The sequence below is a fragment of the Lampetra fluviatilis genome, chromosome 29 (genome assembly GCF_964198595.1).
Source record: "Lampetra fluviatilis chromosome 29, kcLamFluv1.1, whole genome shotgun sequence".
Lineage (NCBI taxonomy): Eukaryota > Metazoa > Chordata > Hyperoartia > Petromyzontiformes > Petromyzontidae > Lampetra > Lampetra fluviatilis.
In genome coordinates, this window is record NC_136303.1 from 11,568,171 (window position 1) to 11,595,978 (window position 27,808).

A 27,808-nucleotide genomic window follows, 5' to 3' on the forward strand; every position below is an offset into this window, starting at 1 on the left:
CCGTACGTAGCCAACCATGCTCATCGGAAGAAACTGCAGTGGCACCATATAGCAAAACGATCAGGTTTTGGAAAATTAAAACCATGCGAAAAGGTCCCAATTAAGAACTTATTTTCCAAATTACACAAATTAACGGTGTAAGGGATGCGTTGAGCGAGATAGGTACCAATTTATCCAGGCTTCAGCGTGGCCTCAAATTAAACCTTTACATTCGCCAGATCCAAAGCTTAACGACTAAAACTCCTTCAAACGTCTTTATTTACGAAGCCACCATAAGCCAACAATGCTCATGATGGCTTGGCGAACCACGGTGCTCCATATTAACCGCTGGCGAGAACCATTCAACAGCAGACAACGCCCTACCAGCTCGCAAAAAAAAGTGCATGGTATTTAAACCCGTAAAACTTAAAGTATTTGTCCAGTGCCAACATTTTTTATTCAATGTATTTTGTTTATAAACAATGTTTTTTTTTATTCGAGTGTTCTCCGTACTGGCCATTTCAAAGTGCATTACAGTACATGTGAAAAAAAACTCCACATTAAAGGACACCACAACCACGCATTGTTGGTTGCTTTATTTAAGGACTAGACATTCAAAACAAGTGTTCACATACATCAACAGTGCTCATATGCATGTGCTGGTCCTCATAAGCGCTTCACAGCACCAGATGCTAAGAGTTTATTGGCCATGTTACTGCAAATATTCGTTAACAATTTATTTGTTGGTTACAACTCAAATCGTACATAAAGTTTAAACAAGAGCCAAATTTCCCAAAACTTTTAGACTTGGAACACCTTGCTGAAGAACGACTGGGAACCAGATGGACATGCAAGGATCCCACAGTACATTTAATCTGTAAACTTGCAATTTAAATATTAACAGGGTCAAACCGTGACAATTCTTTTTTAAGATAAATGTTGGGCAACGGCAAAGTACAAAAGGTATTGGGGGAAGAACAATTGTACAAGGTCCTATTTGATTTGCTTGTCTAGCCATGGTGTTAACTTGGGATTTGCAGCATCTGGTTTACTGGCCCATATTTAATCCACCTCCTCAATGGTGGGGCCGGATGAGGAACCGCCACCACCACTTGGGGCAGCACCAGCCCCAGGGAAGCCACCGGGCATTCCCCCAGGCATTCCACCCGCACCCTGGTAGAGCTTCGTGATGATTGGGTTGCAGATTTTCTCCAGCTCTTTCTGTTGGTGTTCAAACTCCTCCTTCTCGGCAGTCTGCAATGCAAAAGTCCCCAGCAAACCAATAAGATCACAACCACATTTAACAATGTCAACAAACACTATTTAGTAATAACGTGGTATTTGATAGACATTGCTCAGACATCCAAGGAAGGATTGGCCATCATCAACAGAGGTTTCTGGTGGAAACTACGAATGGTATGGAATCCATCATCATAGCAATGTTCATCTAAGAAGCCAAGAAAGTCTTGTCGAGGTGAAGGCAAAAAATTGCCTTCTGTTAGCTTCCAGGCAAAGGGCTATATACTTTGCACTTCAGACAACCATAAACCTTGACAATGTATCCAGGTTATGCCACGGCGTCTGCCCCGTGCGTCACTTCACCTGGTTCTTGTCCAGCCAGTCCAGCACGTCCTTGCACTTGTCCTGGATCTTCTTCTTGTCTTCGTCGCTGATTTTGCCCTGCAGCTTCTCGTCCTCAACGGTGGACTTGAGGTTGAAGGCGTAGGACTCGAGGCCGTTCTTCACGGAGATCTTGTCGCGCTGGCTCTCATCCTCCTGCTTGTAGCGCTCCGCCTCCTGCACCATGCGCTCAATGTCCTCCTTGCTCAGACGACCTGTGACAAAACAAGAATCGTAACTTTCATTTATTATTTTTTATCAACGTGACTTTACCAAAAGAACCAAAGAATATGAATTCCTGCAGTCACAAAAGTTGCAAGTCAAAATTCATACAACTTGGGCTCTGTGCAGTGAAATCCAAAGCCACTGGTGTTATGTAAAAAAAAGGACAATCGGACGTTCCACATACCCTTGTCATTGGTGATGGTGATCTTGTTTTCCTTGCCAGTGCTCTTGTCCACAGCAGACACATTGAGGATGCCATTGGCATCGATGTCAAAGGTTACTTCAATCTGAGGGACTCCACGGGGCGCAGGAGGGATGCCCGTCAGCTCGAACTTGCCCAGCAAGTTGTTATCCTTGGTCATGGCACGCTCACCCTCGTACACCTGTAAAATCGCAGACAGGTGGAGTTTGATTGCCAAATCTAAGAAGCAATACTGCAAGTATATTAAAATGGTATTTGATTGCTCAGACATCCAAGGAAGGTTAGGCCAACATTGACCCGTGTAGGTCTCTGGTGGAAACTACGAATGGTATGGAATCCATCATCACAGCAATCAGTACCATTGAGCACACCTAAAAATAAATATGGAAAAGTCCACTTTGGTACATATGTAAACTACACAAAAAAATTAAATTTACGCTCCTAAAAAGCTAATCATTATGCTCCAAGGCACAAGGTCTTTTTGCAAGCAGCTGGTGTATCATACCTGAATGAGCACACCAGGCTGGTTATCAGAGTAGGTGGTGAACGTCTGCGTCTGCTTGGTGGGGATGGTGGTGTTGCGCTTGATGAGAGCAGTCATCACTCCACCGGCGGTCTCAATGCCCAGGGACAGCGGGGTGACGTCAAGCAACAGCAGGTCCTGGACGTTCTCGGACTTGTCTCCGCAGAGGATGGCAGCCTGCACAGCTGAATTTTAAAACCACGCGCAGCATTAGCTCCTGTTCATTGTACGTTTACTGGAAATAAAGATGAAATACAATTTTTAAATCGCTCAGACATCCAAGGAAGGTTAGGCCATCATTGACCTGTGACGGTCTCTGGTGGAAACTACGAATGGTATGGAATCCATCATCACAGCGATTTTATTTGCTATTTTAAAGCAATGTGTTTTTTTCTCAGCTGCCAAGGCTTACCAGCTCCATAGGCAACAGCCTCGTCAGGGTTAATGCTCTTGTTCAGCTCTTTGCCGTTGAAGAAGTCCTGCAGCAGCTTCTGGATCTTGGGGATACGCGTGGAGCCACCGACCAGGACGATGTCGTGGATCTGGGCCTTGTCGAGCTTGGCGTCACGCAGAGACTTCTCCACGGGCTCCAGGGTGCCACGGAACAGGTCGGCGTTCAGCTCCTCAAAGCGAGCACGCGTGATGGACGTGTAGAAGTCGATGCCCTCGTACAGGGAGTCGATCTCAATGCTCGCCTGTAAGGACAGTCAGAAGTTCAGTTACTCTCACATAAAGCCACTCAACTCGAGGCAAAATTTAATTCCGAACTTATGCACACGAATTCTCTCGTATTAGTTTCTTAAGGACAAATAGAGAATAAAGCATTGCACATTAAGATTTTTCTGGGGAAAACATGTAATCTACAGTTGGATGTGCAAATTGCTAACCCCACAGAAAAGGGTTTGTGCATCACAACTGTGCAATTGTAAAAATTTCAAGAAACGTTCCCGGAAACAAATCAATGGTAGTACATCCTCAATGTATTACCTAAAACGGTTTAGAGAGGCTCAAACGTGTGCCGAGGTGGCGATCGGTCCATCAACCATACCTGAGTGGACGAGGAGAGGGTGCGCTTTGCCCGCTCACAGGCAGTGCGCAGGCGACGCACGGCACGCTTGTTGTCGCTGATGTCCTTCTTGTGCTTGCGCTTGAACTCCTGGATGAAGTGGTTCACCATGCGGTTGTCAAAGTCCTCGCCACCAAGATGAGTGTCGCCCGCCGTCGACTTCACCTCGAAAATGCCGTCCTCGATGGTCAGGATGGACACGTCGAATGTGCCGCCGCCCAGGTCGAAAATGAGGACATTGCGCTCCCCGCCAACCTGAAACGTAATTGTTTACGGTTTTAATAGCCGTACGGCTGCAAACCGGCGTATTTACAAAATAATTGCAATTAAAAATGTCGTGCAATATATTACTTGGATTCACCCCGAATAAAAATCACTTCTTACTGAAAGCCTCATTCAATGCATTTCCATCCAAAATATTGGTTACATCAGCTTAGTGATGCTCACAATCCAAATTAACCTCAAATAAAGGTTGGGCCAATGTTGCAATTTAACAAATTTAATCCCCTTTAAAAGTTCTAAGGGTCATTCAATTCAAATAACAATGGGTAAAATGATGTCTCGATACCTTTCCATAAATGCATTGCATGAGAATGTCTGCGAAATAAGGGTGGATTCAAGTGTGCCCGTCATATATCACCTTTTGTACCTCATGTCCAGAGCGAAAGTAAACCGGCAACAAAAAAAAAGCAGAAATTAAAACCATGCAACAATATACAACCATTTACACATTCAAAAATGGAACAGACTACAACATCAGCACTTGTGTCCAGGCGTGCATAATTACCTTCTTGTCCAGGCCATAGGCAATGGCTGCTGCTGTTGGCTCATTAATAATACGCAGTACATTCAGCCCTGCAATGGTGCCGGCGTCTTTGGTGGCTTGCCGCTGTGAGTCGTTGAAATAGGCCGGTACAGTCACCACAGCATTTGTTACAGTCTGGGAATGAGGCAGAGCGCAGGTGCATGTCAGCCTCTGAAAAACGGAGCCTATTTAAAGCGTTCACGTATTCAAAATCAGCACAAAATTGTTAGTGTACTTTTAAGTAACAATGATGAAAATAAATGAGATAACAGCACTTGTCTTTGAAATGGTGCAGTTCTCTTTCACAACATGTCCTTACGACATCCAAGTATTACACAATACTTGGCTCACTTACAAGCGACGATGGTAAGCTGAAGAGCACGTGAGAATCTCTTCCATCACTCATAACCCCCCCCCCCCCAACAATTATTTAAAGACAGATTATCCATTAAATGTCAGGACATTACCTTTCCCAGGTAGGCCTCTGCAATCTCCTTCATCTTGGTGAGCACCATTGAGGAGACTTCCTCAGGGTAGAAGGTCTTGTTTTCGCCCTTGTACTCGACCTGCACCTTGGGTCGCCCACCGTCGCTCACCACCGTGAATGGCCAGTGCTTCATGTCGGCGTGAACCACCGGGTCATCAAAGCGGCGCCCAATCAGACGCTTGGCATCTGCAATTAAATAAAGTGACCATCACTTAAGAGCAGCGCTTTTTTGTAGACCATGGATCTGTTCCGTGCCAAGGTTAAGCGTAGCTTTAGGTCAGCAACACGGTCGTGGCCACTGTGGCCATTAACAAGACATGCGGGATTGTCAGTAATGCACTCTAGGTTTTTTTATTAAGTGGTGCATCATTAATTGCAGATATTTCTGCAGAAAGTGTGATTGGGGGAACATCCTTGTAACTAGCAATTTCACCAGCAGAATTCAGGGCTTATTCGTAAACAGCCAGGAGGTAGCTCAAATGTAAAAAATTCAAGGTTTGTCGACTTAAATGCTTGCAAGCCAACACGTGCACACACCCATACACTCAAGCCACCATAGTGAATATAAAGATACCCCCCCCCCTCCCTTGCACTCACAAAAACCAACAATTAAGAGCTTGTGGGGAAAACATATATTCACACGTACCAAAGACTGTGTTGGTGGGGTTCATGGCAACCTGGTTCTTGGCTGCATCACCGATGAGGCGCTCGGAGTCATTGAAGGCCACGTAGGAGGGCGTGGTGCGGTTCCCCTGGTCGTTGGCGATGATCTCCACCTTCCCGTGCTGGAACACTCCCACGCACGAGTAGGTGGTGCCAAGGTCGATCCCTACTGCCGGTCCCTTCGACATGTTTGCTTTATTTTTATGTCTGCACCAGAGAGGGGGGGGGGGGGGATCAGTCAGAATTGCCAGACACACATGTATATTTTGGAACAAAAAAAGATCTCGAAAACCAAAATGGAAATCTTGAAATTTCTGAATTTTAAGCGTTAAACGTTGCATTTTTTTATTAAATAGTTGAAAAAGTCTATCCGAGAATCAACATGTTGAGGTCTTATTTCCGCTTGGCGAGTACATCGCGTACTCGGGTGCATTTGTGGCTGCGGGCCAACACGTCAGACGCATGTCGGTCATGCCAAGCCAACCACAAAAAGGTACACAGCAGTTACGCCTCCAAACCCCTCTCGAGGTTTACAAGCCAGCAATTGCAGCAACGAGTTACGCAACAACCACACCCCCCCTCTCTCCCAAAGCGGCTCTGCCCTTTGGCACGCAAGCGAAATCCACAACAGCAGCAACCCGGGCTCGGGAAGAGCCGCGCATTTACCATCAAACCCGCAACCTTCACCACCACCCTTCCCCCACTCCCGGTGTCCGCTTAAGTATTCCATCGCATAGTTTACTTTCATCGAACCGCCTTCCACACTCGCGAGATTCGACCACACAACCTTCTGTCTGGACATTTGCGAGAACAAGAGCTTCTATAAGCTCACGCGATTCCTCCAATCATTAATTTTTTTTATTCGAAGCCGCTCCATTATGGCACCAAAACAACCCCCCCCCTACCACTCCCCCCCCCGCATTTGCCACCAAAAAGCCCCGCCCCCCGTAACATCAACGCCTTCTCGCGGAAACCCCTCCCCCCTCAATAACCACGCCCCTATACCCACGTGCACGTAACAGCCCCGCCCACAAAAAAAGCGGAACCGGGGACGAGCACGAGGCGCTCGTGCCCACATGACCGGATGCCGGCCTGCAGGGGGCGGGGCTCACGATGCCCCCCCCGCCTCCCACGTGACCCGCCCCTCCCCCCCCGCCTCGGTCTTTGTTCGCCGGCAGAATCTGAAACCGGTCGGTCTCCCCCCAACCACCACCGCCATCAACCATCGCCCCACAATTACAATCAGCCCCACAATTACAATCATAACCTTTACAATCCTGGAGATTACCTCCACGAGCAATTACGCTATTACCCCCCCTGCAATAATCCTGTAGACGCATGCGGACGGGTTTTTTATTATTTTAAATCGCGTAACAATACGCGAAGACGTATCGTTACACGAGGGCTCTTCGACAAGACGCGGCCGCAGTCTAAGCTGGTGGCTGCCGCGTGCATTAGCCGACTCACGAGGGCACATCGAGACCCATTGCGGCGGCTTCTTTAAAGAAGCTCCCTCCACCACGTGGCGCTCAACGACCCGACACGCGGCACCCCCCACACACACAAAGCGCCCACGGCGGTAGCGCCGTGTCGCAAGGCAGGCCGAGTAACTGAATAAACTTAAATAGTTTACAATTATTAAAAGCGACGAGGCGTTGGTAGTGGCGCAAAATCGAGCCGGCGACCTCTGGACCGCAAGAGATCATCAAGCAGCAGCCGCCCCCCTCCCGAGAAGGAGGATTAAGTTATCTTTCCTTCCACGCGGTTAAGACGACGACGTCGTGAACACAACACCCGATCGGCGTTCGCTTTAAAAGCAGCTCTGGCTGACTGCTAATAAACAAAGCCGCGGCGGTCACCACGCTACAAATATATATTTTTTAATTAAAGCAGGGGTCGACTAAACACACACCATGTTGTACCGCAAACACCTATTTACCTTAAAAAAAACACTAACATTATCTTACATCGCCTCACAGCGAGAGTCTAAATAAACACCGCCGCCAACGCCGCGCGGCCGCCATCAGCCACAGCCGGGAAGACGCCGGCGGCGAACGGAGGGCCCCGGCACAGAAAACCGCGAAATAAAACACCACAATTGACTCAACACCACCAATTTTAAGCATTATCGCGAGGTAAACAGAATTATGTTCCTCCAATCCCTACGAAATAAAAGGTTACACGTACTTATTTTTTTCCTTTCTTTTAGTCGAGGGTTCTTGGGGGCAGGCAGAGGACGGCGCGACCTGTCGGTTGATGGCGGACGCGAGTGTGAGGCCGCACGCCGCACTGCGCGCCCCTTTTATACCCCGCCCGCTTTCCAGAACATTCTCTGCCCACGTGACGCCCCACGGCCAATCAGAAGCCGCACCGCCCGGACACGGCTCGCGCACATTTTTTTTCCTCTTACGCACCCCCCCCCACCGCCCCCACCGCGCTGCTCCCACCCCCCCTCCAAGCCACGCCCCTCGAGCCCCCACCACCACTAAACCCCGCCCTTCTTCCCCCTGCGTTCCCGCGCGTGCGCCCAAATCTCGCGCGAGCTCTCTGTTCCCCTCCCCCTCACCCTCCCCACCCAGCCCCCCCGCCCTTCCCCCCAGCGAGCGCACCGGGACTCTCGCGCTGATGCCCCCCCCAAGCCCTGCCCCTCAACCCCCATAAAACCCCGCCCCTCAACCCCCCCACAAAAAAACCCCGCCCCTCTTCCCCGGTGTACACGCGCGCGCGCCCAAATCTCGCGCGACTTTTGTTTCCCCCCCCCACCCTAGCCCCGCCCCTCTCCCGCGAGCGCGCCGGGTCTCGCTCGCTGACGTCCCCCCCACCCTCCCCCGCTCCCCCCCACCCTCCCCCGATCCCCCCCACCCTCCCCCGATCCCCCCCACCCTCCCCCGATCCCCCCCACCCTCCCCCGATCCCCCCCACCCTCCCCCGATCCCCCTCACCCTCCACCCTCCCCCGATCCCCCCCACCCTCCCCGATCCCCGCCCCTCAACCGCACCGCTCCCCGCCCCGCCCCCTCAGCGTTGTACCCCGCCCCTCCCCCACACCGTGTTCCTCCGTGACGTCACTCCGCATTACGTCACCGCTCTGTGATCCACGTGTTCCCGTGGCGGCTATTAATAATGCTGACGATGAGGTGGAGTCCACCGTGGAAGCGACGTAAATACATTTGCCGTGGCCCGCAGTTAGCCGTCGTCCAAACAGAAGGTCAACATTCACGTTGCCACAATAGAGGGAATATTGTTGTTACATCTTCCATAACGCCGGTCTGGAAATCCAATAGGCCGATGGACATACCGTTCACTGGACATCTGTGAACAAGAGCTTTATAGCTCATCGGATTCCTCCAGTGGAAATAAATATGATGATTATGGGCTCATACCGGGCAGTGGTGGCTCCGCGCGTGTCTGTCTGTCTGTGATCCGGCAGTGGAGGGGAGGGTTGGGGGATCACCGGGCATGTTGTGAAAACCTTGCTTGGCTCGCCAAGAGGAGGCAGTACAGCAAGTGAGCTAATCGCCGCCATCTGTTTATATCGGGGATCGAATGTTGCCCTCTTGCTCTCGCGGGTTGTCTACGGCGTGCTCCGGTTTCCCTCCCACTTGTGTAAATACTGTCCTCGGTCAATAGCTGAAGACATCTAAATATAATAAACAGTGCAGGGCCCTCCTAAAAAAGAGGCATGCATACATTATGCCTATTCCTGGATAAATAAGTAAACTTAAAGAATGATAATTACATTATATAGTACAGTATCGATATGTGGAAACAGAACATCGTTTGCTTATATTTGCTTCAATTCGTCGACAAAGAATCCTGAGCCTGCTGATGAGACAATTATGAAACACATTTTTCTTGCTATTACTGTATTGGTAATGGAAAGCAAATAGGCTTATGGACTAAATATGTGTTAACGTGTGCAGAAAGAGAATGGGGGTTCCGCTTATATTTGTTCGAATATATATTCGATTGCTCGGTCATCAGGCACAAGGGAAGATGAATACGGCCCTTTCTAGAAGCTATGCTGTTCGTGAAAAATAAGGACAGGTTTTACCCTTTTTGGCAATAAAACAGGCGGTATTAAGATGTTCAGACACCAAATAGATAACTTTTGCAAGGCATAAAGTCTGCATTAACCACAGATACTTGTGGAAAAACACGCAGACAAACATGCTCTGATAATATTTGCATTGTCTTTGAAACTGATTGGCCTACACCAGAGACAGCCTTCTTCATGGCCGAGTCTCACAAGTGTGAGACCAGAGAACGCCAAAAGGTGAACAGCACAAATACAATGCAAGTATCAGAGCACTTACAGCTTGGGTCGAGCGGTTATTTCTATGGGACCTTTTTAGCAGTATCCAAAATTAAGAAAAAACAATACGTGTTAACCACACATATTGTGGTTAATGCAGCCTTAATGTCTTGAAAATTAAAATCTATTTGGTCTTTGAACAGCTTAACACCTCCTGTTTTATTGCCAGAAAGGGATAAACCTATTTTTATTTTTCATCATTTTAGATATTAGCAAAAAAGGTCTCATAGATATGCTGTTGTTGTTGTATGAGTGCAATTGCTTTAAGTTATAACCGCTGCGCAACATTCCAACAGATGTTTGACATTACATTACTGCCCACTGGCCCCTTCTAACAAAACAAAAACTCAAAACATTCGCCAGTTGTTTTTTTATTGGGCGTGTGTGCGCTTGTGTGTTAATCAGAGGTGCCGGGGAAAAACAACAAACTAAACACGAAAACCGGTTTGAAAGAAATTAGTTTTAAGTCTGGGTACTTTTGAGTGTGTGTGCTGAGATTTTTGGTCAACTGGATATTATGTAAGAGGTAAAGGGCAGCCCTGCAATTGCTCGCTCATGCCACTCCTGGCGGAAGGGCCTCCACTTGAGTGAGTTCTAATGCCCCTCTGGGGGTATTTTGTTTTATTTTGGAAGAGGTTTGGTTACCCACATTATATCCCACCACCGATCTGCCAATCGATTAACTGTAGTTTACCTATTTATACTGCTGGGTGGACAGGGGAAGAGGGATTTAATAAACCTGCCCCACTGATGCAACTGACTGCCATGCCAGGAGATTGAACCCACGACCTCTGAATTGCAAGATAAGTCTACAGTACTTGCCATTTCGACCCTGGCAGCTTCCAAGGTGAAGACTAAAATAAAATATACAATCACGACTTCGATAGAAAAACAACTTCAATGAATAGTTGCTTTAAGTTATAACCGCTGCGCAACATTCCAACAGATGTTTGACATTACATTACTGCCCACTGGCCCCTTCTAACAAAACAAAAACTCAAAACATTCGCCAGTTGTTTTTTTATTGGGCGTGTGTGCGCTTGTGCACCCCTGCCGATTAGGAAGCCACTGGAGCGATGCACTTTTAAATCTTGATTGAAAACTAATTCTTTAGAATTGCTTTTGTGTTTCGTTTGTTGTCCTTCGCCCCACACCTCCCATTAGCACGGGTTAGCTACGTACGGTGCAAAAGAAGTTAAACATACATCACCCAATACATTTGTTTTAAATGCCATCTTTTAGGTATCTTGTCTTAAGTACATAGGGATAAAAATTGGCAAATGCCATGTGCAGTCCTTATATCTGACAACGTGTGGGATATTTTTGCACCCACATTCCTTTTTTAAATGTGTAGTGACATAGCGATGACTGTTGGACAGCAGCTGTAACTGCGGGTGGGCACTTAGCGCACACGCCACTGAGCATATACGTGGGTGTGCCGGCAGGGCAGAGGAACTGGGGCAAGGGTCACGATAGACCTCGTGAGGAAGCCCCTGGAACCCTCTGGAGGGTTCGAGAAGAGAGGCACGGCTAGGGCGGAGCCAAGCCGCGCCGAGCGGAATCTAAGCAGCGCATAGCGAGAGCCCCAGGCTGCCGGTTCTGGAATTGAACTCATCTCGTCGTCGCTGCCGCCTTCGCCCGATCATTGCACGGCCGGACAGTAGTCCGCTGTCCCGGTCGAGGCCGTCGGTGCAACGCGGACAGGGTCGTGTCTGGGACGGGTCGTGCGGCAGCGTGGTCATGAGAGAGAGGGGGCTCGAGTGGTGGCGTGAACTCAACAACAATAAAAGGGGAGGACGGTGCCTCCTGCGACTACCTCGTCTCTGACTGAGTGTGTGTGCGACGCACACCACCCGCACACACAGGCGACACTACAAATGTACCGTATGTTGATCTTCTTTTGCACTGTACGTAGCCAACCGCGTTAATCAGAGGTGCCGGGGAAAAACAACAAACTAAACACGAAAACCGGTTTGAAAGAAATTAGTTTTAAGTCTGGGTACTTTTGAGTGTGTGTGCTGAGATTTTTGGTCAACTGGATATTATGTAAGAGGTAAAGGGCAGCCCTGCAATTGCTCGCTCATGCCACTCCTGGCGGAAGGGCCTCCACTTGAGTGAGTTCTAATGCCCCTCTGGGGGTATTTTGTTTTATTTTGGAAGAGGTTTGGTTACCCACATTATATCCCACCACCGATCTGCCAATCGATTAACTGTAGTTTACCTATTTATACTGCTGGGTGGACAGGGGAAGAGGGATTTAATAAACCTGCCCCACTGATGCAACTGACTGCCATGCCAGGAGATTGAACCCACGACCTCTGAATTGCAAGATAAGTCTACAGTACTTGCCATTTCGACCCTGGCAGCTTCCAAGGTGAAGACTAAAATAAAATATACAATCACGACTTCGATAGAAAAACAACTTCAATGAATAGTCACCAATCATGAACGAAAACACATGTTCCCAAAAAATGTTGTGTGAGAATTACAAATACCATATATGGGAAACATTTTTGTTAGAGCTCAGCTCTGGACAGCTCAGGCTGATATTAAGCCCAGAGCGATATCATATTATACGAGAGACTTTGAACTTATTATCAATTTGATAAACATTATTCTGCTGTCCAGTATTTATAATGAAGTGTCCTATTCTCAAAATGCTTGGCTGACCCTCTTGTGCTGGCATTGAACAGTATAACTTCGGTTACACACTGTTTATGATGTGAAAGTTAAGGTCTGAACAAAGGCAGTGCCTGTAAAACGAATCAAACCCAACACAGTCGTTCGATAAGTTCTGCAAAAAGCATATTTTAAGTTCAATGCAAAACTAGACACATTCAAACGGATGCCATACGGTTTACAAGCATGATAGTTGGTTTCGAGCGTGTTGTATTGGAAAAGATAAATACGATTAATTTTAAAATGCATTACGCTGGCAAAGGAAAGCAACTTCAAATGCTGGTATCACCAACATGTTTTGTAATTGTTGTGCATGCTTGTGAATGACTTATGTTGACCCAACAGGACGGAGGATTTGACATGATGCTTCCGTATTAGAATTAGTGTAGGTTTAGCCTGATAGCATTAATCGCGTGGTCAGGGTTATACACTTTGGGGCAGTGCCATCATTAGCACAAGTATAATTAGCCCAACAAAGCCCATACATTTGTATCGCTGCATTATTGCTCGAATGACTGACAAAACCACTATGGCTGTCCACCACCCTGCATTGTGCTGCAAGCGTGCATTTGACCAGCGAGTATGCAAGGGAGGTGCCTCAAGCCTTCACACACAACGGGCGTCTTCCACATGGCAGACAGCTTCACAGTCGTCGCTTCACATTATAAACACCCATTTGTGGAGTTATGAAAAATAAGAAAATAAGAATACCCTTTCTGGCAACACAACCAATTAGATTGCAAGGAATTGAGTGGACATTAACCACATCCACATGTACTTGTGGTGAACATGCAAACAAACATGGTCTGATAATATTTGCATTGTCTTTGAAACTGATTGGCCTACACCAGAGACAGCCTTCTTTATGGCCTAGTCTCACCAGTGTCAGACCAGAGGATGCCAAAAGGCGAACAGTTGAAAGCTAATGCACGCATAAGAGCATTTCTATCTCGGGGTGAGCAGCTATATCGTACAATATCAAAAGGTCCCATGACATTTATGAATATTATTTGGGTCTTTCGGTAAAGTCACGTACAACGTTTCGATCGCAACACACGCAGTCATCATCAGGACGACCGCTTGTGTTGCGATCGAACCATCGTAGTTTTTTGTTATTTTCACCGAAAGACCCAAAGAATTCCTGCAGTCACGAAAGCTTTTAAGTCAAGACATTTATGAAGTTCGCCAAAATATCCCATTACAGGATCACAGAGCTTGGGCAACTGTTGGCGCCGGGTCTCGATGCATTCTCTGCTGGTCTGTGATACCCTGCGCCTCCCAGAAAAAATCATCTGTATGAGTTCCAAATTCAACATGCGGCATTACTAGATGCAATTTGCATAATTTTGGACGGGTGCATTCATACTTACCTAGATCTGCAACTCGAACGATAGCAGCAAGACAAATGTTTGAGTAAACAAGACATCGTTTAATTTACACAGTACTGCACTGGATTGTTGATTATTTTCTGACAACTAAATACACGACCATGTTGATTTGAAGCTTTCGTGAATGCAATAATCCATACTCTTTGTTTTTTTCGGTAAAGTCACGTAGGTATAAAATATAATAAAATAGATCACAACGTTTCGGGCGCAACACAAGCGTCCGTCATCAGGTGGGAAAGCATGGTCTGCTGCTGATGCAGACTGTTAAAACTGTTATAAAACAGTCTGCATAAGCAGCAAACCATGCTTTCCCACCTGATGATGGACGCTTGTGTTGCGCCCGAAACGTCGTGATGTATTTATTTTATGCCTACGTGACTTTACCGAAAGAACCAAAGAGTACACGACCATGTGTCTAGTTGCTCTATTTTCCCAACCGATGAGAAGACGGATTTATACAAGCGCCCGAGTGTCCAGTGGAACAGAACATTTCAGTGAAAATCCACACTGCGACCCATTTCCAGCAGTGCGTATGTGCGAACAAAGCACAAATCCAGCCTCGGAGGAGAACGCGTACAACCGGCCCTCTTGTGTGCCTGACACGAGTCAAGCACCACAACGCGAGACCAAGTAGAGAAACACATTCACATGACTTGGCGGAGGGACCGGGTTCTCCAGATGTGATGTGTTCGCGTTGTTACAGCGTGTTCATTCAGCACGATGCCTCTGATGTTTTGCCCCATGTGCTGGTCGGAGCTTCTCAGGAACAGGGTATTCAGTTGCTTAAGATGAACATTCGGTTCATGAAATGCAACCTGAAAACACGATCGGAGAGCTATACTTTACAGCACAACCACTAAAACCTTGACAGGAATGAGGTAGGGTTGTTGAAAGGAAACCCTGGGCGCCCTAGCCAAGACCCGCTGATATTCCTGCTATGATATGCTATCACCAAGCCCACTCTATAGTTTATACCGGCAAGCAGTACCCTCTGTGTTCACCATGAGCCTTTCGCCCAGTCCGTACATGATCTGTATCACCATGCCACTTAACTATACTGAATTACAGGATGGGATGAGAGTCGTTTAGTTGCCACCAGCTACACACTATGTTGTATCCGAGGCTTATTCCAACTGGAACAGTCCGACACACTGTCCCGACAATGTATTTGTGCCTTGCGCTGACAAACTACTCAACTAGAATCTACGTAGCAATCATCACCCGCGACTGTCGAAACAGTCATGAGACTCGGGCAAGCTTTCCCTGGTTAAAAAAGTAGAAAATATCGGCGAACCAGACCCATCTTGCCTAATTTTTTCCCCAGCATGCCCAAATTACGATACACTTGTTCAAAGGATGAATATAGCGTTATGTAGTCTAATAATTTTGACTCCAAGCCAACCTACCAGCGTTTCCAAAAAATATAAGACGTGGATTTATGCCACGAGCAAAATGCATGCGAGCGGCAAACCTTGATCAGTGGCATCATTCGTAAGCTGCAGGTGACCCAGGCCCTGTGCAAACCGATGAGCACGGTTGGCAACGTACGGTGTGAAAGAAGTTCAACATACATACAGAAGATGTTCCTTTCGCCTATTACATTTCACTCTCTTTAGCAGTAGTATTTCACTGTTATGGTGCAGAACAGTAAATGCATTCAGACTTCCTATAATTTTGACACGTAGGCTTTCGTGACTAATATTATTCAGATTAAAGGTTTATTGGGTTAGAGCGTGTAAGTATAAATGTGTCGTACCTGATGAGCTCACAGTAATAAGGTCATCTTGCTCTATTTAAGACTGGAAGCAGGTAAGATCTCTTCACAATTATGGCGAAATTGCCCGATGACGCTGCGTGTAATTACCAGGTAAACATCACGGGACTCAAATTGTCAAAGTTGTGGATTTACTTTTCTGCACACCGGTGGGCTGAACGAGTAACTAATTGTCACGTTTTGTTTCCGTGACAAACCTAATTGTCTGTGTCGGGTGGTGGCGGGTTCACGACACATTTACACTTCCGCGATTTAACCGCAAAAAACCTTCCTCTCGTTTAAAACGTTCATAACACAACAGTTGTACGGGAACTCCGTCCGGGAGGGCTAAGGGGGCGTCCATAAATGACGTCACTCGATTTGTGACCCCCCCCCTCGTCACACGGCGTCACAAAAAGTCAGACCCCCCCCCCTCAAATATGACGTCACAAAGCTCTGCCCCCCCCCCCCCAAAATAAAATATGCTTTAAATCGCTTTAAACTATTGTCATTGTAGTGCGTATTTAATGTGGCGCTGCACTCTGATGTTGTAGGAGGAAACATTTATAAAAAAGTATATTTAATTAAGTGGAACGTGTTTATGTTTATTTAAAGTTGCGCATTTTGATGTGACGTCACATTTCTCAAACCCCCCCCCCTTCGTCACACATCGTCACAAATGTCTGATCCCCCCCCCCCCCAGGTGCGTGACGTCATTTATGGACGGCCCCTAAGTGATGCGGGGTGTGAACTGGGACGCGGCGGTTTGAAGAAGGTACGCGTTCTCACAGAGGCCCCGCGAGTATGGCGACGTTGTATTTATATTCGTCATTGGCAGCAGCGATTCCATACAAGCAGCGCACAAGGGAGCTACTGCATCTGCCACTCTAGAAGCTGCTGTGTTTCTGGTGTTTTTTCGTGAGTAACAATTAGTGGAGAGCTGTGTGCCGCCGTCGCCGTCGCCATCCCCGGCATTAATGCGATTCCTGCTCTACGTCGCTTGAGCTCCAACACGCACACGCTAGGGAGGGCAGTCTCAGTGTTGGATGGGTCATGAATCACCGACTCCTCTTCGCTCCCTGTGGAGCATGAGGCCGTCGCAACAAGCCCACGCCGTGTCTTTAGCAGCTTTCTCTGCTTCGTGGTCTTTGGTTGGTCTTGAATGGTGTGTCGCCAGGTGGTCTTCGGCCTGCCCCGTGGTCTCTTCCCTTGTGGTGTCCACCGTAGGGCAGTTTTGGGGTTCCATTCTCGGTTCGTGTCCCAGCCACCTGAGTCATCTCTCCGTTACGTCCCTCATTATGAATCTTGAACTGGTCTTGATATACAGGTCCCGGTTTGAATCTTGTTTGGCCAGAAGATGCGACAGATTTTCCTCAGGCAGTTGTTGTGGAAGGATGGGTCTTGAAGGATGATAAATATGGACTATTCCCTCGTTATTCGCGAGGGATACATTCTCGAGATCCTGGTTAACAGCACATTTCACAGATAATGATACTGGCATATGAAAACCTATCTTTTCATGATTTACCTTCAATAAATATAAAAGTTATTAGATACATGAAAATTATATATCCCTCACATATCTTTATCTCATCACTGTGTCATCACTTTCTCATCACTCGTATCACATTCTCTCTCATCACTCATCACTCTTCTCTCTCTCCATGCGGTCGTGAGAGTTCCAGATTCGAGTCGCGAATAGCCAAAATCGCGGATGGAAAGTTCTTGAATGAGGGAATACTGTGGTTACATAGCTGTAGAGGCTCCAGTCAATAGTAAAATACTGTACACCGCAAAGACTAAAGGTATCAATGTTTTTATGCTCCTGTAGCTTTTATCAATTGTATCACATCCTTGAGTCAACGGCGGTGTATCATGCACATTATTTACAATCTTTACCCAGACTGGACCTTGGTAATTTACAAAGATTACCCGTATAATTTCAATTATCTACCAAGGTCAGTTTTTTTTTCTCAGTACATACTATGACCTGGATCATAAACACGGAGACTGACGGCAAATATAAAGGCGCAAAATCTGATAAGTGCACAGAGCGTGGAGAGATGCGTGCTCACAACGAGGCTTGGAGACTGGAACGCAGTGTTCAACTTTCAAGTAATACTGGTAGGAACCTCCTGGTTACACCAGCCCACAGGGGATTATTGTGTCCGTCCGTCCGTCGTGAATCAAAAATGGGAGGGGTGGGGCTAGGTGGGGAGGATGGGGAGGGGCTGGGTGGGGAGGGTGGGGCTGGGTGGGGGGTGGGAGGGGTGGGGCTGGGTGTGGAGGGGCTGGTCACCCCGTGGTGCCCTTATAAAACTCAACGTTTAACCTACTCACGCCGGCTTGTGCCCGCCCTCACAGTCGGCCATATTTGCCGAATACACCACGCCGCCGTTGACCCTGGCCATTGACCGAGCAACCCAACGTTCCCTCCGCAGGAATGTGTTGTGCGAGAACAAGGCTTACGGGCGATGATGATGATGATGAAAAAATGCAACATAAACCGAGAATCATAGGAACGCAAGAACATTCTACAGTGGGAAGACCACCGAGTACCTGAAGGAATCACAGTCGCTTGTCTTGTACAAAAGTTGGGAGTGCCTAATTTCACCATATACGCCTCTTCTTCAATCTCGGGAAAGTGAAGTCGTGTTCCCATGGACAGACTCACCCACGACATAGGAACATGGAAATTCCACCACTCGCTCGGGGCTGTCACGACGGCTAAGGACCGCCTGAATGCTCGTTTGAGCAGGAAACCCGCGTTGACGAACACCTGTAATTCACCATGTCTCTTCACGCAGTATTACTCTCAGAATTGCGGGGTATTTCTTGAAAATACGCGTGAGCAGTCACCTCTTCGAAACGCGATCATGGGTTGATGTGTAAATGTAATTTATCATAAAGGTTTTGGGTTCTATCGCGTGAATATAAATGTGTCTTCTTGGTTCTTTCGGTAAAGTCACGTAGAAGGGAAGTAATAAAATAATAAAAATTAAACATAATAAAATAATTCTCACGACGTTTCGGCCACAACGCAAGCAGCCTTCCTCAGGTGAAGACCAGGTCTGTCGGGGAGACAGCGTCTGAATGCATCTGAATGCTGTCTCCCCGACAGACCTGGTCTTCACCTGAGGACGGCTGCTTGCGTTGTGGCCGAAACGTCGTGAGAATTATGTTATTGTTTTATTTGTATTATTTTATTACTTCCCTTCTACGTGACTTTACCGAAAGAACCAAGAAGATGAATCCCTGCAGTCACGAAAGCTTTAAATCGAAATATAAATGTGGTTAACCCACCAACATCGGACACAGATAATTAGTAACGTGTTACATAAAACGTGCCAATTTTTTTTTCCTGTAAATGTGGTTTTACTCTCCAACACACAACCGTTGTGCTCAAGTAGTAACTCATCGCCACGTTTTGTTTACGTGACAAACCTTGCTAATTGGCTGTGGGGCGTTGGTGGGTTAACGACACTTTTATATTTACACGCTCTAACCCAACAACCCTTTATTGTGAATAATATTGGTCGTGAAAACCTACGTGGTGTAAATGTAAGTTCGTTTTCCAGAAAGAATCCTCAAGCTCGGTGCTTCTGGAGGTGAACAACCGGTCGCGTGGTGAGTTTGGGCTGCAAAAGTTCAAGCATTGCACAGCCCCAGCATGACTTATGTAACGTGTGATTGTGTTGCCGTGGGGCAAGGGGAGGATGTCCCTCGCCTGGTTGATTGCCAATCCCAAAGTTGGCAGCAGACGAAGGTGCTGCTGCTGCTGTTCGTGCAGGGGGCACGCGTCAACAATGATCAGCTGTGGAAGGGACGAGAGAAACCCATCGTGACAGAATGCTGGTGCTGGCCAAAAAAAAACATACTGCTTGAAACGGAGCGGATTAAGCTGATGTTAAAGTGTTTTATTTCTTACACCCTTCATTCCATTTAGTCAGTTTCGCGGCTGTTTTCGCATTGAAGTCGAAGAGACTCCGCGTACGATTTTGAGGGGGATGCGCTGACGATGTGAGCATCGCTGACAATAAAGACGGAGCCGGTCCACCGTTTACCACTGCTGCTGTCATTCGGTCACATCTGTTCACACATTTATTTGGAGGACCGCGACGCGCTTCCTCATGAGATGCCGAATGTGTTTGAATATTCACAAAGGCTATGTGTCTTTAATGTGGTTTAAAAATATGTTTATGCGCATTGATGCAATCGACAAGATGGGCAGTTACTTTTTGATTACAATTTGTTTAGCAAAAAATGTTTGATCTTGATAAGAACGTTAAGCTTTGTTTAAGTCTTTTGATTCACTTTTTTAATTTTCATTTACACAGCACCATCTACAGCTCCAAGCAGCGTATCATATTAAACCCACAGTTCTGTTTTGGAATCAGAAATACATTGTCACCGACTGAAGGAAGTTAAGGCTAATGCGATATTATAAAGTTTGAAAACTGCTCTTTGTGCGACATCCTGTGATATACACATGAACATCTCCATATATATAAAAGGCAAAGTTGTTATTATGTGTCTGTTCAAAATATTTAGCGTACTTCCCGACATGCAACAAACTTGAAATTTGCCATGTGGGTAATTTCCAGACTGCACACCATGCAAACATTTTAAAAATAGACTTTCTTTTTTTGGGGGGGGTGAGCTCAATAATGCATTTATTTTGTTGCACGGCAAGTGAGCTGTGACGTCAATCTGTCACGTGACCCGCGCATGTGGAAGCGTAACACATTGTAGTGTAGTGGTTAGCGCGCTGCGCTACGAACCCGGCGACCCGGGTTCGATTCCCGCTCACGGCCACCACCGGTGACGATTATTTTAACCGGTCCTGGGCCTCCCCTAGGTCAACTCAGCCTCAAACGAGTAACTAGTGTGGTGTGTGAACATCGCCACTGGGGAGACAAAGGCGACCGGGCGTGATGAATCCAAGTCCCGGGCGAGGCCGGGTAGGAAAGCGAGTTTAATAGAAAACGTATTTTTTTTGTCAATGACTGCCCACGAGCTCCACATATCTGTTGCGTTCCCACTTGGTAAGAAATATGGAAAACAAAGGTTGCGCAATAAAATAAGTATTCCTATATTTTACATGAGGATTATCCTCTTTGGTTCTTTCGGTAAAGTCACGTAGGTAGAAAAATAAGAGATCACGACGTTTCGATCGCAACAACAAGCGACCGTCGTCTTCGCTTGGTAAAGTCACCTATGTGACCTACGTGACTTACCGAAAGAACCAGAGTATGAATTCCTGTTACCACGCCAAGACAAGTGTTAATAATTCCTTGCACAATGCCATGTAATTGTGTTTTTTCTTCGTTTACAGCTGCATGCATTACTGCATGTGCACAAATACAAAGTCATATTTTCATCGATGATGTGCACTCATTTTGAGAAGGCCGACTTCTGGAATATTACTCAGGATCACTCAGGAGAAGTAAAGAAAACCCACAGGGCTAATAAACACAAAAAACGAGCCTTGTACTCGCACACAATCTTTATTTTCTGTTTTGAAGGCACTACATTTGAAGATGGGAGAGCGAGGATGTTCTCATTTACAGCCTTAAACACTTGCAAGAGCAGCATAGGAAGGACCCTGCTTTAGAACAAATGGCACAAACAGTAAACCTCTAAATCAGAAGGCATGAAGAACCCACGATTGCAGGCAATGTTAACTAAACCATTTGTTGTTGTTATTTTAGCAGGTAAGGCTCACTGAGCTATATAGCTCTTTTTCAGAAGCGACCTGCCCACAAGTGATAGCTCAACCAAGTGGCTTATCACGTGGAAATGTATAGCAGCCAAATACTCTACAACGCATGTTTCTAAATGTAGAGGGAAAAACCGGAGGACCTTGAGAACAATCCACCCAACCACAGGCAGAGAGACATCCAAACTTCAAATATATGGCCGGCAGGGTCGGGATCGAACCAACGACCTCCTTCATACTAAGCGAGGGAATTAACATCTATTCGTTCAGAAGGAACCATGAGAATGGATGGCAACTGGAGAATGAGACGAGCAATGGAGTGCCACAGGAGGGAGGGAACACACCCACGGGGAGACAACTACAGGGGGGATGGCACAGTGAAGTCATCCCCGGTGGCACATTTGGGTGAATATCAGGTGCTGGGGCGGTGACAGGGCCGAGTGGTCGCGCGATTTGTGCCGCCCGTTGCAAAAGGTTCGCAATTTGTGGTCATCCATTATCGCTATTGGCCATTTAATTACATTAAATAGAACTATGAGCTGTACAGCAGAAGATGATGGCGTAGATGAAAATGCTAAGACCCATCAAACAATTGGGCCAATTGTAAATTACGACCTTGAAATGCAATATTTTGATGCACATTCAAAGGACAAACACACCTTTTTCAAATTTAATAGTGCACATAGTGTAAATATGTGACATTGATTCATCTGCAGCATGAATGCAACCATCACTAAATTATGGTGTAGGTAACGAGAACATTCCCAATGGAACATCTAAACCCTTGTAGCATGTCAGCTCACGACACATGTTGTCCATGGCGTGTCGACAAATTATTCTGGACTCTGACAAAAATGTGCAGCTAATAGCTAGAATTAAACACCGTGGTAATCTTGAGACTTGTCCCATCGTCTGATGCATACTGCCTGGCCGACTTGAACGCCGTTCGCTTTGTGAGGTACCTGCTCTCGCTCCGTCTCGGCACGTTCAGTCCTTCTCGACAGCTTGCTTCAAGGCTGCGTTCAACCACGTCGGTGTGGTATGCTTCCCAGCGCTCAGCGTCAATCTTACGGCTATTGTCGTATTCATCTTCTTGGTCAAACACAACACGAGAGCTCCTTTTGCGGTCGTAGAGTGTCATGTCATCGCCATCAGCATAAACAGGACCTCTTTCGTCATTCCTTCTCTTGCTTATGGCAGTCAGATGAGATTGGGAATTGACTCTTCCATTGCCTCGACTCAAATTATTCTGAGAAACAAGATTTATTCTATCGGAATCCTCCAAGTGGTCACTGTAGCTCCGTGAAGGCATTTCCTTAGTCCGTGATGGGATCGTGCGACTCATTTGCACAGCTGCTCTACACGTGCCTTCCACGTTTTGAGAATAGACTTGCTGTGAAATTTCCCGACGGAGATTCGCACCGGGATGCGTGGAGTGCAAACGAACTGCCAGACTCTGCGCCCGAAATGGATCTTCCGGACTCCCTAAATATGCTTCATCCATTTTTCTCACCCGATACCTGGCATCAGGATGTGGGGAATAAACACTTTCTGGTCTTCCTTGCAGATACTTTTCATCTGAACTTGGAGAATAATCTCTCTCTGATCGTTCCAATCGACATTCAGAACCAAGACTAGGAGAATAACCTCGCTCTGATCTTCCCTGTCGACATTCAGAATCAATACCAGGAGAGTAACTTCGCTGTGATCTTCCCTGCCGATATTTAGCATACGGACTTGGAGAGTAATCTCTCTCTGATCTTCCCTGCCGACATGGAGAATCAAGACCAGGAGAGTAATCTCTCTCTGATCTTCCCTGCCGACATTCAGAATCAATACCAGGAGAGTAACTTCGCTGTGATCTTCCTTGCCGATATTTAGCATACCGACTTGGAGAGTAATCTCTCTCTGATCTTCCCTCCCGACATGCAGAATCAAGACCAGGAGAGTAATCTCGCTCTGATCTTCCCTGCCGATATTTGGAATCATGGCCTCGAGGATGATTTCCTTCCTGCCTCCTCTCCCAATCATTAGATTTCGGACTCTTGTGTTGCCAAACACACGACGACGACCAACTCCTCTTGTCTTCACCGTGGCTCATGTCAACAAAAACGGTGTCATCTCGGCCATCAGGGCTTCCACTGTACCTTCTGAACTCCATGCTGGGGTCCTCACCTTTATATCTGCTGTCCGCCTGCCTGTGGTTTCTGTTTGGCCCTAGCCTGGCTCTGAGGTCCCTTTTTCTCCCACCCTCAAGCCCAGTGAAGCCGTCTCGCTCAATACGGTCTCCAACGCTCCCAACTTCGTCTCTGCTGCTGCGACTGCCGCTGTGGTTGTGCCGCAGAGATCCATTACTGCTTCCGAGCTCCGCAGCTGAGCGCCTGTGGTGTGGATCCTGCCTCTCGGTGTGACCCTGCTCCCTCGACTGCATTGCCTGCTGCTGCTCAACACGCAGGGAAGTCAGGGCGTTCATAAACAGCTGTCGTGTATCGGCCAATGGTGATGGTTCAACCTAACAAAGGGCGACAGGTTTGGTAAATATTGTTGTCATCATCATTGATCAAATCTACTTCTCACTGCAACTTCACTGGCAATAAGGCTGCACTGTTAGAGATGATGCTGCAATACCTGGCGTGATCACAACCCTGGATATAAAACAATTTATTCTGGGGATAAACTCTCTCTGGGTCTTTGTTGCCGATGCTTCCATCAACATTTCTAATCATTACAGACTATGATGCGTACAACGCACACGGTGCCAGTTACACTCAAGGAATTACACACTTACGTTGACTGCAAAAATGATGACGTTATACAATTGCCATGCTGTACATTACCCAAAAAGTTGTAAAGCGCAAATGTAATGAATAGCTATTCATTTACTACCTTGATTTCCGAGTTAATTTCTTCAAAAGTATTTTGTGTAGACATACATTAAAACTAAATGAAATGAACAAGTAGAGCCAGTATATGAGGATATGGTGCCAAATTGATGTTGCTATTACCTTGGACATTATATTGTACGATATATCGTGGTACAGTACCGCGATATTGCGACAACCTTACTGGCCATTTTTAAATTCCAAGATTTTTAAATGAAGCCTACGTGAATAAATAAAATAAATGTTCAATATATTTTCTTTGGTAGGTAGATATAAGGTACAGTATGCCCTCGTTATTCACCAGGGATACATTCCGGAAATGCTAGTGAATAGCAAATTTCGTGGATAACGATATTGGCCTACGAATACCAAAATTTTAAATTAATTTCCTTAAATATAAACGTAAAAAAGCTATAAAATACATGAAAATTATTACATAAAATATAAAAATTGGTTAAACATAAAGTCATTAATACAAACATTTCAAATAATAGTTTATAAATGAACTGACCTTATCTCACTTTATCTCATTACTATCTCATCACTTTCGCATCACATTCTCTCTCATCCCTCTATCCGCACCTGCAATTAGCACGGTTGGCTATGTACGGTGTGAAAGAGGTTCAACATACATACATTTCATCACATTCGCTCTCTCTCTCTCAATGTATACATTTTTGGCATTTTAAACTAAACTATTTTTTTTATTTTACCAGGTGAGGCCCACAGAGCTATGTAGCTCTTTTTCAGAAGCGATCTGGCCACAAATTATAGCCCAACGAAGTGGCTTATCACGTGGAAATTCATTAAAGCCAAATACTCTCATGGTACCTTTCTAAATGAGGACCCCAAGAAATATCCACACGGCCACACAAACTCCAAATATACAGCAGGTGTCAGGGTCGAACCCACAGCCCCCCGTATACCAGGCGAGGGAGATAACATCTTGCCAAGCAAGGGGGGGCCGGGGGAGGATGGGGGGATGCCCTCCCCCATCTTTACCCTGTGTCTGCCACTGCCAACCACCCACCTTGGACCGCACGGCTGGGGGAGACGACGCCGCCGCCGCAGCGGCTGAGGGCAGCGTGCCGGGGTGCCGTGCTGTGCGAGCGGGCGTCGTGACGGGGAGCTGTGCGGCGGGGTGACTGCAGCACCACGGCAAAAACGACATCACATTGGTGCCGAGGTCGGCGCAAAGGGGAGCGCAGAGAAATTGCCAAAGGGGAGTGCCAATCATTCATGGCATTTCTCACAAATGGTCTGTATGCATACTCATTGATTTTTTCGGTAAAGTCATGTAGGTATAAAATAAAATAAATGAAAACAACTAAATTAAACCACGACGTTTCGGGCACAACACAAGCGTCCTTCTTCAGATGGGGACAACGTAGCGAAAGCACAACTGCCCAAGTGGTTTTTTTTTACCTACGTGACTTTACCGAAAAAACCAAAGAGTATGAATCCTTGCAGTCACGATAGCTTCAAATCCTGAGTGGTGTGTATGCGTGAATAATATTGAACTTCTTTCGCACCGTACGTTGCCAACCCTGCTAATCGGAGGTGCGGGGGAAGGAGACAAGTTCAACATACATCAACATCGGCATCATGTCAAGAAACCTCCCTTGGGAACTGCCAAAGTCAGCAGTGCATGAGCGTATGGCTAGTAGCAGCATAAATTACCCTTCTAAGAGCAGATTTCATAGCAATAAATGCGACACCTCGAAGTGAATATCACCTTTACAGCTTGTGGAATGTTTATAATCGAAACTAAACGTTTAGTGTTTACCCACTACTGGTGACGCAAATGCCTAAAAACCTTTCTCGGGTCTGTCAGATGGTTGTGAGAGTCATACGGAGAAAGAAACAAGGCGGGTTTAGAAACAGTACAAGGTTCAGAGGACGTCAGTTCGGCTAAGGGGACCATGATTAATGCAATGGAAAGAATGAGAGGCCTCCAAGTTTCACCAGGCAGTGCTGAATCATTAACCGGTAGCAGTAACTCAAGGAGCCATGATACTCATCTCGATGACTCGGCACAACATGATCATGCATTCTTAAATAAGAACACACAGTACGAATATTTTTCCCCACAATAATCATGCTCATACTGCATTAGAAAATAAGGGTTCAGGCTGGATAACCCGGGTGGTCTAGGTGCCATGCTCCCAAGTTGACGTGTGCGGTGGTGACATCGCCATGCACAGAGGAACCGAAAAACAGATAAACACCGAGTCAAATTGCGAGAAAGGTGGAAGAGACACATGGTTATTTATAAGATTAAAAGTATGTGCGGGTTGCTCGTGTCTGTAAAACAACATTTTTGTGTAACATTTAAACAATTTCCTCCAGATGTATTCTGGGAATTTTACAGATTTTTTTTATTTCGATTTAAAGCTTTCGTGACTGCAGGGATTCATCTTCTTGGTTCTTTTTCGGTAAAGTCACGTAGAAGGGAAATAATAAAGTAATAATAATAAAACATAATAAACTAATTCTCACGACGTTTCGGCCTCAATGCAAACAGCCGTCCTCAGGCGAAGAACAGGTCTGTCAGAAAGACATTATTTCCCTTTTCTACGTGACTTTACCGAAAGAACCAAGAAGAAGATTTTTTATTTTTACAGATTTCAGTCAAGTGGTCTTGGCTCTTCACTTTAAGATGTAATTCAGTAATAAACGTAGGTAATTACAGTTAATTACCATGATGCTGTAATTACAATGTCAACTGCAACGGTAATCTTTTTAAATCACATAATTACTGCATCGGAGAGTGGTGGTGGTGTGGTAAAGTATGGTTGAAATAAGAACCACGACTTATAGAGCTCTCACTCTCCGGTGTAGGCCCTTCCCCCAGCAGTGGGTTGGGCAAGTAATGACGGAGCTGCACCTCTACCAAGCTTACCCATGAACACATCACTCAAGTGACTGAATGGAATAAGGTTTTGTTATCGAGTCTGTGATGTGGACAAGCAGCGCTACACCTCACCTGTATGATAGGGCCTCGTCTCCGTGCAGAATAGCGGACCTGTTCTGCAAGATTTTTCTTCTTTGTGTTTCGAATTTACTCCCTGAACACATCAAGCAGAACATCAACTCGTTTAGTAACAGGTATTTTCCTTTGTACCATAAGACCTAGGAGCAGATGCGAAGGCAGTCGCATCGGTAGAGTGGGCGGTGAAAGATCGGAATAGTGGGAAGGAAATCGTGGAGACAGCACATGCGGAAACTTATAATGCATTTATCCAATGCGTTTTTGGGTTATACCGCGTGTTGTTTGGTACAATGTCCGACGTTTTGCTCCACATGCCAGGAAGGAGCAGCCTTTCTGGGAGCGAGTAATTTCAGCACAGATTACACGGATGCGATGTGTAAAAAAAGACTGTGATATTTTAAGAGGGGTAGACACATGTACGTGAAGGAGGTGTATTATGTGCTTATTGATTTAGTTATAATAATTTACACTTATAAAGCGCGTTTCCCCCAGAGGTCACAAGGCGCTGCAC

General features: G+C 46.4%; 1 protein-coding gene, 1 long non-coding RNA gene and 3 other non-coding genes across 5 annotated transcripts; all 5 read right to left on the reverse strand.

Annotated features, from left to right (window-relative positions):
- Positions 1 to 560: 560 nt before the first annotated feature.
- On the reverse strand, positions 561 to 7,869 carry HSPA8 (heat shock protein family A (Hsp70) member 8). Its single transcript, XM_078870134.1, has 10 exons — positions 7,758 to 7,869; positions 5,554 to 5,777; positions 4,888 to 5,093; positions 4,403 to 4,555; positions 3,598 to 3,870; positions 2,962 to 3,244; positions 2,532 to 2,734; positions 2,009 to 2,207; positions 1,582 to 1,814; positions 561 to 1,233 (listed from the first exon to the last, which is right to left on the reverse strand). Exons 2-10 carry the CDS (start codon positions 5,756 to 5,758, stop codon positions 1,042 to 1,044), a joined length of 1,947 nt encoding a protein of 648 aa, XP_078726260.1. The 5' UTR covers positions 5,759 to 5,777; positions 7,758 to 7,869; the 3' UTR covers positions 561 to 1,041.
- On the reverse strand, positions 1,331 to 1,419 carry LOC144943081 (small nucleolar RNA SNORD14). The gene has a single exon (XR_013639451.1). It is a non-coding gene; the product is annotated as a small nucleolar RNA SNORD14 (small nucleolar RNA).
- On the reverse strand, positions 2,286 to 2,378 carry LOC144943079 (small nucleolar RNA SNORD14). The gene has a single exon (XR_013639449.1). It is a non-coding gene; the product is annotated as a small nucleolar RNA SNORD14 (small nucleolar RNA).
- Positions 2,816 to 2,908, reverse strand: LOC144943080 (small nucleolar RNA SNORD14). The gene has a single exon (XR_013639450.1). It is a non-coding gene; the product is annotated as a small nucleolar RNA SNORD14 (small nucleolar RNA).
- Positions 7,870 to 22,830: 14,961 nt separating the features above from the next.
- Positions 22,831 to 27,314, reverse strand: LOC144943074 (uncharacterized). The gene is made up of 3 exons (XR_013639447.1): positions 27,292 to 27,314; positions 25,336 to 25,450; positions 22,831 to 23,935 (listed from the first exon to the last, which is right to left on the reverse strand). It is a non-coding gene; the product is annotated as an uncharacterized LOC144943074 (long non-coding RNA).
- Positions 27,315 to 27,808: the final 494 nt, after the last annotated feature.

Excerpts from the sequence above, each read along its gene's own strand:
- HSPA8 (XM_078870134.1), bottom strand. The coding sequence starts at position 5,758 with ATGTCGAAGGGACCGGCAGTAGGGATCGACCTTGGCACCACCTACTCG. Across the intron at positions 5,094-5,553 it reads CCCCACCAACACAGTCTTTG|ATGCCAAGCGTCTGATTGGG; the intron begins GTACGTGTGAAT and ends ATTTAATTGCAG. Across the intron at positions 3,871-4,402 it reads CCTATGGCCTGGACAAGAAG|GTTGGCGGGGAGCGCAATGT; the intron begins GTAATTATGCAC and ends ATTACGTTTCAG.